The 13,925-nt window shown below is 39.4% G+C and overlaps 1 protein-coding gene across 8 annotated transcripts in view; it reads left to right on the top strand.

Moving 5' to 3' along the window:
- Positions 1-13,925, top strand: part of bcar1 (BCAR1 scaffold protein, Cas family member) — a 257,597-nt gene that overhangs the window by 170,046 nt on the left and 73,626 nt on the right. For all 8 annotated transcript variants that reach the window (XM_069901522.1, XM_069901518.1, XM_069901516.1 and 5 more), the window contains one exon: positions 5,842-6,600. In XM_069901522.1, the coding sequence (XP_069757623.1) occupies positions 5,917-6,600 (684 nt within the window). In that variant the 5' untranslated portion in view covers positions 5,842-5,916. The remainder of the gene's footprint in view (positions 1-5,841; positions 6,601-13,925) is intronic.

Below are 13,925 nucleotides of genomic sequence, written 5' to 3' on the forward strand. Positions count from 1 at the left end.
GAAATAAATGAAGGAGGCAAAAAGGAATCTCTCTGCTTTCTTCTTACGCTGGAACTGTTAACTCAGAGTAAACGACTGAACAAATCCAGGTCACATTTGCAAGCACTTTTGACAAACCCACCCAGTTTAAAAAAAAAACTAAAACTCTTTCAACATGGATTGAGAAAAACCATCAAACTCCAGTGCAACTGTGAAATAAAACCTCTGATGTAATTTGGTTAGTTCAAAAAACTAGGAAAATACACTTTGTGCATTTGCAACATCTCCCTGAATGCCACAGTAACAAAACATCCTGAAGGTGGAATGTCCCTCATCAGAGATCAAAGCAATTTATTAATGTGGTTTCTGACGTGGATGCTATGGTAGCTAATGAGCCTCATGAAGACAAAGCATTCAATAAATTGATAGAAATAATGTAATATGGGGGGGGGGGACACTTAATTTGTGGAAGTTAGTGCAATATAATGATCAATATTGCAAATAGGTGTACAAAATTGCAAATAGGCGTACAAATCTACCAATAGTGGTAAATGGACAATTGGAAATTTAGTTTAAGATTATGTCGGTTGAGGGATAAAGGGCCAATCAGGTCATTTGAGAATTACTGTGATGCCACCTCTTGACCTGGAAAGGCTTATGGCTTAAGTAAAAATGAGGGAGTTCTGCAAGTACATTTTTTTTTTGCCATGTGTGAAAGACACGTCCACCATTTGAAACTGAAAGAGGTTCAATGGTCTTTGTTGTGAAGACTTGTATAAGTCTTCTGCGGAGAGAAGAGGAAACCTTGTCTCACAAGATAAGCTGCGTCTAAAACACGTCATGATGCTATGATATGCCTTGGAGGAAATTCACAAATTTGGTGTTCCTGCATTGCCAGGTTCAAAATTTGTTGTTGAGCTATGTGTGCAGTAGCTTGCTGGATTTATGAAGCAGATCTGCCCATGAGTCATGGAACAAACACTTCCTGTTTCTGGGAAAGGCTCAGTCACATTTGCAAATCCAGCAGGAGTGGCAGGGTGAGGTTTGTGGGCCAGAGGTTTACTCAGCCCTTCGCTTCCCTTGTGGATGGACAGAGTAGCGAGTAATTATGAGAGAAGTCAATTTATTTTTAGTAAGGATAATGCCAGATTTGAATCCCTGAAGAAAAGGCATGGTTTCTATCTGAATGGGAAAACTATTACAGGCAGTTAAAATACCGACTGGAAACTTGGACATGGAGAAAGAGGATAAGGGCAGGATTATGCCCATGGGCCTGCTGCTCTATTCAAATGATCATGGCTGATCATCCATTTCAGTAACCTGTTCCTCCTTCTCCTTGTATCCCTTTGCTGTAAAGAAATGTGTCTATCTCCTCTAAATACATTTACTGACTTGGCTCCACATTTACTGACTTAGGTGGTAGAAAATTTCACTGGTTCTCCACCCTTCAATTGAAGAAATGTCTCATGATGTGTTCATAATCAGGAATGGCCAAACCACATGTGGCTCTTTGACAAATACTGTGTGACTCGTGGAAATATCTGAAGTTTATCGTATATGGCTCTTACATTAAGCAAGTTTGGCCACCCATGAGGTCCTAAAGCCTCATGTTCTGAGATCTCCAGTGACTGGGAGTATTCTCCCAGTGTACTCTTTCCAGTTCTGTTAGGCTTCCAGTGGGATTCCCTCTCATTCTTCTATCCTGCAGTGACTTTTGGCCTAACCAACCCAGTTCCTCCTTTAAAGTCTTGCTTTCCCAGTCAGTCCTTTGTTGCAAAGATCCCACGGCAAGATCATCTTTCCTTAAACAAAGAGAACAAACTGCTCCACAAAACTACAGCTGCAGTCTCACCGTGGTCATGTACAACTGCAGCAAGGACGTCGCACTCCTGTATTTTTCTTGCTATGATACCAGCAAACCACTTGCCTTCTCATCTGCTTTCTGCAGCTTACTGCTTGCTTTCAGAGCCTGGAGCATGAGGACACCTAGGTCCCATTGCACTTTCTCATTTCCTAATCATCACCATTCAACCTCTTATGTGGGTTTAAGAACTAAAGTGGAAAATCTCACACATCCATTCAGTATTCAACTGCATCAGTCACACAGATGCCCACTCACCCAATCTTTCTGCAGTCTCCCTGATCTTTGATGCTGAAGATTTCATACAAGGCCATTGTATTTAAGTGCTCCATTGACTTCATGGAATAAGGTGGCATGATTTTAAATTTCAAAATTTTAAAACCATTGAGACATACAGCACATTAACAGGCCCTTTCAGCCCATGAGCCCATTCCGTCCAATTACACCCAATTGACCAACAACCCCAGTTCGTTTTTGAATGCTGGGTGGAAACCAGTGCACCTGGGGAAAACCCATACAAACACGGGGAGAACATACAAACCCCTTACAGATAGCACAGGATTTGAACCCCGGTCCTGGTTGTTGGTACTGTAACAGCATTGCGCCAACTATGCCATCCCTGTTGTGCATGTGTGTGGACATAATGAGGGAGGATTCTGGCCACTGCAGGAAGGCCCATATTCTTAGTGAAGTGCCAGTTGATGAAGTAGATAAAGATGATGAGGTCAAACAATAATCATGACTTTTATTAGCAGAAACTCATGGTACAATAATGAAAGACAATAGGTGCATATATAGTTATACCCAAGGGGAGTGTCCTTTACAGTAGAGATAATGCATAGCCAATGTTAGTACAGCAAGACTCACCAGAGGGGAGACAGGCTGCTTGGCAGACATTCACCACACTTAGCACTAGGAATGCTTCTTCCACAGGCGGACAGGTAACATTTCTTGGTTTCAGACTTGTGGAAGTTGTTCAAGCACATGGGACACTCTATTTATCATGAGGCCCTCAGGGCCAAAGGAATAATTTTGAAAGGACATTAATTTGCCCATTTACCAGACCTAAACATTTTCTGCCAGTTGGTCATCACTGAATTAGATGATGAATAGACAGTAGAGGAATGTGTTGTGACAAAACGGAGATTGATTTGCTTTTGCAAAGAAACTTTGTTGTATTAATAGATGGAGCAAAGTTCATAGATAACATGATAAATGGCAGTGAGTCCTGTTTGGAGCAACACATGCAGCTAAGTGCAGCTTTTCATGAATTTTAGCCTGATATACTGACAGCTGGTGAACTCTGATGACCGAACATGAATGTTCGCTACAGGAAGCAACATGATGATTTTTGGGTGTTTCTTGTTCCCTTGGCTTGGATTTGTTGTTTTTTTCTCTCTGCAGGCAGGTCCAAAACTATCATCGCAGAGACTTAACTTTTCCACAAACTGTATAACTCAACGATGTTTATTTCTACATCATCCTTGAGCATTATTTTCAACTAATTAATTCTGTTTTACCTGATTTTTTTTGGATGTTTCTCACTAATTTACATTTTTACAATTTTGATTCTTTGTCTCAAACAGTGGTATTAAATGATGTGAGACTTTCTTTATGTTAAAGATGACACTTAATGTACAGTACTGGAATAATCTTTTCCATGCCATTTAATACTTTGTTCATCCATTGATTTTCACCTCTTGAGAAATATTTTGAGCTTTGATACCTGAGTCTTGTTCTTCATCCTTTCTAATGCAGGTAACTATTTATTGTGCCATGGTGTTCCCACTGGAAACTGATTGATTTTTAATATGCAGTTGTTTAAAAACAGTCGAATAATGTGGTCCAAGCACATAGCACAGCCATTTGAATTTCACTGTTGCACTGTGTATTGCATACTTGTGACACAGATAGTGGTGATTTGGCCCACGGAGAAGATTCCTGATGCTAGAAGAGCAATCCCATCAGTTCAGTTTTCCCATCAGTTCAGTTTTCCCCTCATGGCTCGTCTAATGCCCCTGTACCCCCACAACTTATTCTCTCATGAGCTGACCTCCTTCTGCTGTTGATTATTTTGGCACTTATCTCCACTAAGGGTAAATGTACAGCAGCTCTTAAACCCATTAGGGAGAAAACTGGACCAGCTGGTGAAACTGTTGGTTTGCAGGTGCAAATCAAGAAGGCAAATGGGATGTTGTCCTTTGTTGCTGGAGGGATTGAATTTAAGAGCAGAGTGGTTACAGGTGAGGCCACACCTGGAGTATTGCCTGCAGTTCAGAACTTGCTCCTTGAGGAAAGTTGTACTACCTTTAGAGGCGGTGCAGAGAAGGTTTATAAGGTTAATTCCAGAGATGAAGGGGGTTAGCCTTTGAGGAGAGATTGAGTCACCTGGGACTGGACTCAGTGGAACTAATAAGAATGAGATGAGATCTTAAAGAAACATGCACAATATTGAAAAGGATAGATAAGATGGAGGAAGGAAAGATAGTTCCACAAGTAGGTGAGATCAGAACTGTGGGTCATAGCCTCAAATTGGAGGGTGTAAATTTAGGACAGAGAAGGAACTGCTTTTCCCAAAGAGTAGTGAATATGAAGCATTCTCTAGCTGGGGAAGCAGTGGAGGGTGATTTATGGAATATATTTAAAATGCAGATAGGTTTTTACAAAGTAGGAGAATTAAGTGTTATGGAGAGAAGCCAAGAAGGTGGAGCTGAATCCACAGCCAGATCAGCCATGATCTTATTAAATAGTGGAGCAGGCTCACTGGGTCAGATGGCCTACTTCTGCTCCTATTTCTTGTGTTGTTGCATAACCCAAGCAGACACAGGAAGAACTTACAAACTCCTACAACCATACCCGAGGTCAGACCGAATGTGATGCACCAACTTTCATCTAGATACATTGGTACTAATTTGTATGTCATGTGGCTCTGCATACTCAAAGTAAAACAACTTAATTTTACTCAGAAATATGTTTTATGAATTACCCTCTATTGGACTCTGTTCCTTATATTGACCATATGTTATTTTGGGTAAATTGCCTTTGCTGAGGTGACCTAAATATTGGTAACCTTAATTCTTCAAGCCTAGAAGGGGTATTTGGCTGGCTGTGCATGGCAGACTATTACATACTTGGTATGTGGCCTGACAAGTGCAAAGATCCACAGAGCATGAAGACCAAGAGGTCATGTAGGTGGTCGGCCCTGCTCAGTTGGTGGAAGCAAAAGCATTTTCCATTTGTTTCACAATGGTGGAGAGAGGGGAGGAGCTGCAGAAAGGTTTGGGATTGGTCCTGTCATAGAGATGAGGGGTGAAGGTTGGATAAGAGTCCTTCACTGGGTAGAGAAGGAGTTAGGGTCAGGGATTATCAGGTTAAATTTGGAAATGGATAATGGGGCTCACGATTGACTGTGGCCATATATGATAGGTTGCATTAGCGTTGAGGGGTTTGGGATCGATATTGAGCTGCCATGCAGCCTGCAGTTGGTGACCTTTCCAAAAGGTATAGACAGGGCAATCAGGTTCTGATCACATTCAGTTACACAACTCACCGAAGGACAGGTGAGGAGAACAGCAGAGAAGGCATAAACCTTTCCTATATGTGTAGGAACTAATATCAGAATCAGGATTTAATGTCATGAACAAGTTATGAAATTTGGTGTTTTGCAGTGGTGGCATAGTGCAAGCATACATATTATAACTTTTATAATATTACTATAAAAACTATTGCAGATTTCATTAATTTTTGTGATTTATAAGAAATGTGCTTATGGCTTTTCTGTATTGACACAAGAAAACATTCTACCCTCCTGTAGGATTGAGCACTTTTTAAAACCAAGTATTTTTCATTCAGATAATTATTTCATATATAACCTGCTCAATAAAAATGTTTAATACAATGAAGGTTTGCGCAGAACGAGTTTCACCAATGCCTCGATCAGAATATTTTAAGTCTAATGCTTATATATGTTTTGTCTAAGAGATTTTATTTTTTTCTTCCAGAATGTACTGGCTAAAGCCTTGTACGATAACGTGGCTGAATCACCAGATGAACTGACTTTTCGTAAAGGGGATATCATGACTGTTTTGGAAAGGAACACGGGAGGTCTGGATGGCTGGTGGCTCTGCTCACTGCATGGTCGGCAAGGTATCGTGCCTGGAAATCGGCTGAAGATCCTGGTTGGAATGTATGAGAAAAAACAGCCAAATGCCAGCCAAGCACAACAGTCCCCCCAATCATCGCATCCTTACCAACAACAGAATGTTTATCAAATGCCATCACAATCTTCTCAGTATACAGCTATGCACCCTGCTTACACATCCCAGGGAGATAATGTCTATATGTTGCCCTCATCAAACAAAGTACAGCAGAGCTTGTATCAGATTCCTCCTGCCCTGCAAAACCAGTCAAACAAGTACCCAGCTACACCAACTAAGCAACAAACCATGTATCAGAAGACAGCATCTCAAGGCCAGTTGGCCCAGTCCATGAACCCAACCCAGGAGATTTACCAGGTGCCTCCATCGATGAATCAATCCCAGGATGTCTACCAGATACCATCAAAGAATCCACCTCAGGATATCTATCAGGTGCCCCCCTCCATGGCTCCTGTACAAGATGTCTACCAGATACCTCCATCCATGAATCCAGGCCAGGACATTTACCAGGTGCCTCCATCCATGAATCCAGCCCAAGACATTTATCAGGTACCTCCATCCCTGGAAAAAAGGACCTGGGAAGGAACAAAATCAGTGGGAAAGGTAAATGAATTGCATAATGTGGTGGGACATTTCACAAATTGCTTTCTGTCATTAATGTATGTGGGAGATATATGAAGTAAATGACTTTACTTATCTGTGATAATCTTCCTGTTGGAAATTGATTGGATCAACCTTTCAATGAAAGTCCATCATAATAATTGAAGTGATACAATCTGTGTGGAAGCTTCACATTAGAAATGAACTGGAGTGAATTTTATAAGCTACTTTGTCCATCTATGTAATTGAGGAGGTTAGATTAGTGGACAAATTTAAAGAGGAGATGCATTTTGAAAGATTGAGGAATTCAAGGATGCGGGCTTCGGACACTGAAGAGGAATCGAGGCCTGTGGCAGATCAGCCGGGATGACATTGAAGACAGGGCAGGTTTGTAGAGTCAGGGAGCCTGCTTCTGCTCTTATTTTCTTGCGGAGTATCAGGGACAAACATCCGATTCTCCTTCCTCCTGTCACATTGCTTGATCGGAGAGGGAAATACTTGCCTTAAGTGAGTAAGAAACAAAATACGTGTTTGGGGCTGTTGTTTAGTCTGTGCCATGTTAAATGAACCATTGACTCTTTAATTGAGAGATACAAGTGCTAGAACTAAGAAAACTGACACTTAAACTGACACTTTAATGTCCTAAAACAACAAGAAAGCTGATGTTCTGAAATTAGTTGAAGTTGCCAGTGTAAATGAGTTTGAGGCAGTTGGGAGCTTTTCTGGAGAGATAAGTGTTTGTAGGATGTGAGAATAATGGCTTAATAATAACCTTTTCCTGTTCTTAAAAATAATTCTCATAAGTCTCCATGGTATTGTTTACAAAAAGTGATGGAAAGGGTTACCAGACAAGATGAGTTGACAAGATTGACAAAGCACTTTGAAGTTAATAAAACAATTTGCCTCCCACTAACTATTGGGCTCCAGTAACTCTAAACTAGCCAATTGTCCTTGATGATCTCAACTGTACTTAATATGATCAAAATAGAAATAGCAAGGATGTGGAGCTACATCCTTTTTATTGACTAAATTTTATATTGTTTAAATTTTAAGTGGATTCCTGATGAAGATATTTTATCTTTATGGTGTAAACTGATCCTGTGACTTGTCAGTAGTAAATTAGATTTTCATTGTGAACATAAATATGGCAGATTTTAACAAACAGAACATAGTGGGATTTGCACACTTTCAAGCAGGGTATTCCAGCTCACTGCATAAAAATAATTCTCCTCATTTATTGACACCACTCTGTTCCTTTAATAATAATCTTGCATCTGTCTCATCTGGTTACTGACACACCTCTACTGGAAATTCTCCACATTGAGACTAAGAAATTTGGACACTTCTGTTGAGTCTCTTAACACTCAGTAAATTGCATTCTTACTCATTTACTTGCAGGTGGAAAAAATAATAGGTGGAGAGTCCCAAGAGCAAGTGGACATTTTATGGCCAGAGCCATACCACTTTAACGCCTGAAATAAATTAAAAGTGTCTTTCCACTCTCTGATCCTAATTTTCACTTGAGGGAACTGTACGGAGCCTGGTCTGAGCCAGAAGGGCCATTGCCAGCAACCAGCTGGTGAACAAGCACACCATGTTAATGGGAAATAATTGGTAATATGGTTCATTTAATGTTTCAAACAGATGGAGGCATGTAACCCTCTGAAACCGTAATACATTGCTCATTATGTCTTAAGGTCGAGGAAGTTGAGCTATTGGTGCTTTTGTTTCCTTATTTTGGGTCACTGAAGGTCAAGCTCTTCAGATTCTCATGAACTGCCTGATCGAATTAAATTAAAGATGCACTCAAACTTTGATTCTTGAATTTAATATCAAAATTTCCCCTGAATTGAGTTTCAATAAGATGTTTCAAATTTAATATAAATGTGGAGATTTTCCAACAGAGGATTGTCATAATCAGACCAGACAAATTTAGGATCATTATCATGTAACAGAGCGGAAGGGTGAGTGGTTTGGAAGCAGCCAGCTGGCTTGACCTGGAATACACTTCTTGAAAGTGCAGTGTATGTAGAATCAGTGGTAGATTGTTAAAAGGGTGTTGGGTGTGTCATTGCAAAGGAAATATTTGCTGAGTAATGGGGGTAGAACAAATAGGGCTAGTTTAATGGTTGGCATAGTGGTTAGCGCAACACCTTTACAACGCCAGCGATCAGGACCAGGGTTTAAGTCCTGCGCTGTCTGTAAGGAGTTTGTATGTTCTCACCATGTCTGCGTGGGTTTCCCCTGGGTGCTCTGGTTTCCTCCCACCGTTCAAAACGTACCGGGGGTGTAGGCTAATGGGATGTAAATTGGGTGGCACAGACTCGTGGGGCGAAAAGGCCTGTTACCGTGCTGTATGTCTAAATTAAAATTTTAAATTCACTGCAGAGATGGAACAGGTAAGATGGGCTGAATGGCCCACTACTCTTTGATCGGAACAGGCCAAAATTAGATTTTTTTTCACAAAAATGTATATTGAATTGTGACTTCATGTGGGAAGGCATAATAGCAGATTTCTGTTTCAAACAGATGGGCCTTGTGTGCCATGGGCCCAACAGTGGGGAGAGCCATCAATTGAATTAATTTATGTGACAGATTCTCATGCTGTGCAACTGAAACAATTTTGAAAACGAACAAAAACTGGCAATCATCATTTAAAAAAAAACTGACACAATCCCAAAAACCTGATCACACAAAAACAGCATGGGATTTGAACCTGTGAAATGCAGTTACAGTAAAGCTGTGGAGGTACACATGCTTGCCTCAGTTTATGGGATAGAAATGCTAAGATTGCATTTTTGAGGGATGCAGAAAACTGGAGCAATATCCCCTTGTACCTTCAGAGGAAACATTGAGTGCAGCACGGTTAGCGTAGAGTTTTCTGCTTCCTGCTACAATGCCAGCAAATCAGGTTCGAATCTGGCACTGTCTGTAAGGAGTTTGTGCATTCTCCCTGTGTCTGCAAGGATCTCCTCTAGGTGCTCCGGTTTCCTCCAACCCTTCAAAGCGTACTGGGGTTGTAGGTATGTGTCTAAATTTAAATTTAAGTCAATTGACAATTTATCAGTGCTTCGCCCTTTTAACTCTGCCCATGTTCAGTTTTGCACTGCTCTTTATCTTTTACAATTCACCCCAGTCATGTTCTCCATGCTCCCATCCTTAAATTCGCATTCCTCTCCCTTTTAAATTTTACTTAACATGTATTGTTTTTGTTGCTTTTAGAAAAAGAAGCTGGTGGATTGATTTCATGACATTCTGCAAAAGCAAACAATCCAGGCAGCTACATAGGGAGCTGTGCTGTAAATATCCCAAACATTGTGCAGCTAATGCTGGCAAATTGAGGAGAGTTTCAATGGTCTTTGTTGATATATTGGGTTAAAATGGATTATGTTTTGACAGAGATCCTCTTGCGTCAGAGTGTTGGAACATTTTGTCAAACTGTTGTATGCCCTAACAGAAATCAAAGCACAGTTTGAGATCAGGAAGCTCGAGATACAGTGAATCAAAAAAATGTCTTAATAGGGAAATTTATTAATAGCCAAATTCAGGCACATATTTTAAAAAGTTTTGTGTTTTATGTCAAATATAATATTTTGCTGAATAGTCATTGCCTCAGTCACATATTTATTGGTGAGCTTTCCTCCATGATAGAATGAGAGATTTTACCATGCTTTTGAGTGAGTTAACTTTTACTATTCACACAGTGCAAATAAATAGTTTAATTTATTCTTTATATGATAATTGTCTGGATGGAACTTAGCTTATGACACTGAATTTTAGTTTATGATCTCGGAGTTGGTTGAATCTATGTGCTAATATTTCTGAGTCTTTTACTTGAGCAGTTGATGGCAAAGGCAAGTTTGAAAGTGCCTGATGAGGCCACAAGGGGAATCATAGACTCTGCCACAGTGAAGCAGAGGTTGCATGATGGGGCGGATGGGTGGGTGGCTGGGGAGGTGGAACACATTCCTGTGTGTTCTTGGTGAAAGGAGTTGAGAAGTCACGGGCCAGGACTTCCTTGGAGACTGTGGCAATGTTTAAAGTTCGGCAAAGATGCTTTGAGGACACCTGGAATAATTTTCTCTGCCCACCTGGGTGATCTCCAGATTTCAGAGTTTGGAATACAATGTGAGTGTGTGTGTGTTGCATGAGTGAAGTGTTTGGCATGCAAATTTTTTGAAGTGGCAGAGCATTGAATATAATCAGGACCTCCTATGCTGGGGTTTTGCCTGGGAGAGTACCTTGATGTCAGTTTGCTTTTCCTGCCAATGGACACAGGTGATAACATCTCTTCAGCACGTTGAAAAAGCTCCTAATAGTCGTCCACATCTTAGAAGCAAACCACAGAGCAGGTATCATTGCAGCCCAGCAGAGCTTTGTGATGGGTTTGAGGTCATTATCTTTAAGCACCCATTTCCTCAGACAGCCAAAGGCAGTGCCAATGCACTGAAGGCAAAGTTGAAAGTCACTATTTGCTAGGCGTATTTGCCAAAAAATAGTTTAGATTTTAAAAAAATTATGGTCTGGCCTTGACCCTTCATTGTTGGGAGGTGATTGGTGGAGGGGGCCAAGTTGGTGGAGGACCTTTTGGTAAGGTCCACCCTCCCATATGGTTGAGCGGATTCGTTGATAGTGATATGGAGATTGGCTTCCAAACATGCACATACACAAATACCACTGCCTGTGCACTGCTGCTGTGACTGATGTTGGCCTGATCTGGAATCCAGAGCGATTGGCACCATTGGTTGAGTAGTTTCTCATTTGTCCTGCCAAAAGCCTGTTGGAGTTGAAATGCAACAATGCAGTGAGAGAGATTGAGTAAAATATTAGGGTGGTGGAGGAACTTTGCTTGATGGCAGCCTGCACTGAGATTTGGGTCTGCTGTAGACCTGTTGATTCAGTTAGATAATGGTATACTTGTGCTCCAAAGAAAATTTTGATTACACATCTTGCTTGTTGCTAATGGTAATGTAAAATTTAAACTGAAGGGTTTCTGGAAGGAGCTAATTTATTCTGTGCTACCTCTTCCACACCTTTTAAATCATTGAGGAGATCTGGCAAACATGGTGCTGTGATGAGCAGCGTCTTTAAAGTGCAAATACTTTACAGAACCACATCACAGTTGACAAAGCTTCATTGCTCAAGGTAGAAGTGCATTAATTTACGTCCACTCATTCTTAATTGGGCAAGCAACAAGGATCAGTTCAACTTTGATACAACTTGCTTGGCTAAACATGTTAAAAGGGTGATAGATTTTTTAAAAAATGTCGAGGAATGCTTTGGAGCTAGTGCATCCGATCTTATGAAGGGTGTGTGTCTGTGTGTGTGTGTGTGTGTGTGTGTGTGTGTGTGTGTGTGTGTGTGTGTGTGTGTGTGTGTGTGTGTGTGTGTGTGTGTGTTGATGATATGTGCATAATTTATAAATTAGAATGGAGATGATTCTGTAATTTCCTCAAGCTTGGTGACCACAGAGCTGTAAGTGACCAAATTTGATCCACATGCAAATATCCTCCATTCTCTGTATTTCTTTTCTTAGCGGGAATGCTTTTCATTTTTTGGGAGATGTGCCATTTTCTTTCAGTTTCATTAGGCACTTTCACACAGCTGTTGATGAACAGAAAATTTCAGGAAACGTTTCTGCTCTGGTGGCAGTGTAAAAAAAAAGTATCAAGATGGAATTTATTATGTAAATTTATTATGTAAATTCCATCACGTAATTTTTCTACTGGGACCCCTACATATTTTTACAGAGTGGCCTCAGTGTAAAATGAACGCAGTCACTCAGTAAGAAACAGGCCGAATGAATGCGACATTTCCCCTCTGACAAACTCTGCAACATAGGAAGGCTGTGTAAAAGTCCCCCTGTGTAACTGACCATGTCCCGGGACACCCTGGATGTAAGTGTGCTAATTTTTTTTCCTGAATAATTCCAAAGTTTATTTTTTCTTGGTCACTTTTTTTTCAAACTTTATTTATTAAAAAATTATTGGTAAACATACAAATACACTTCACAACAAAATTTTTGTATATATGAAAATAAAAAGAAAAAAATGAAACCCCACCCTCTCCCACCCCTTCAGCCAACTCTCTTAAGGAGAGCCAGAGAAATATATATGAAAAAAAATCAAAGCACCTCTAAATGCATATATTCCAAATATAATGACCACTTATTAACAAAAAAAGAATAATTATCATGCAAAACATAGGTAATTTTATCCATAACAATACAAGCTTTCATTTCATTCTGCCATCTCATTATACTAATCACTGTATTAGCCTTCCATGTACTCGAGCTACAGACAATGCTAAATATACAAATGCAATTTGAAATTTATCCAACCCAAATCCCTTTAAAGGAATCACATAACCCAGTAAAAAAAACAGATGGATCTAATGGTAACTTAATCTTATACAATTTTTCCAAAATTTACTTAATTTCTTCCCAAAATGGTTGTACGTAATATACAAGACCAAACAGCATGTAAAAAAGTTCCAACACATGTACCACATCTAAAACAGGAATCTAAATTACTAAAGCCATATTTTTTCAATTTCTCAGGAGTTAAATATAACTGATGCAAAAAATTATAATTAACCATTCTGTATCGTGCATTTGTCAATTTAGTAACACTATCATGACACGTATCCATCCAATAATCTTCAGGAAAAACAAAAGTTAAATAATTTTCCCATTTAAACTTAGATTTTTCCCATTCTGACTTATCCATATTATCTTGTCATAGAAGAAATCTAAGACTCAAACTCCAACAATACAGGTAAAATCATCTCTCTACCATACATTTTTTTTACCAACGATCGAAGTTGATAATAAACAAATAAAGAATTTTCGGCAATACCAAAACATTCTTTCAATTGAGTAAAAGAAAGAAATTGACCTTCTACAAAACAATCCTGCAATATTTTTATACCCTTAAAATCCCGATTCTTTAAATGGCTATTAAACAATGAAAAAGGAATAAGCTGATTATTATATAATGGTGTTAAAATGGATAATTTACCTTTTGATCCTATAATCTTATTCTTTTTTTGTCCATAACATCAACACGTGGAAAAATATTCATTTTAATACAATTAACCCAGCCAATTAAAGTTAATGGAAGGGCTTTCTACTTAATTAAGTCTGCTTTTATCTTTTTCAACAATGGAACATAATTTATATAAAGATTGATACTCAGTATTCACAATTATTCTTAAATATTTAAATTTATCTGTCCATTTCAAATTAATAACATTTTTATAAACTGAATAATCTCCTTCACCTACCGGTAAAATTTCACTTTTATCTCAATTAACTTTATACCCAGATA

This window comes from Narcine bancroftii, chromosome 10 (genome assembly GCF_036971445.1).
Source record: "Narcine bancroftii isolate sNarBan1 chromosome 10, sNarBan1.hap1, whole genome shotgun sequence".
Classification (NCBI taxonomy): Eukaryota; Metazoa; Chordata; class Chondrichthyes; order Torpediniformes; family Narcinidae; genus Narcine; species Narcine bancroftii.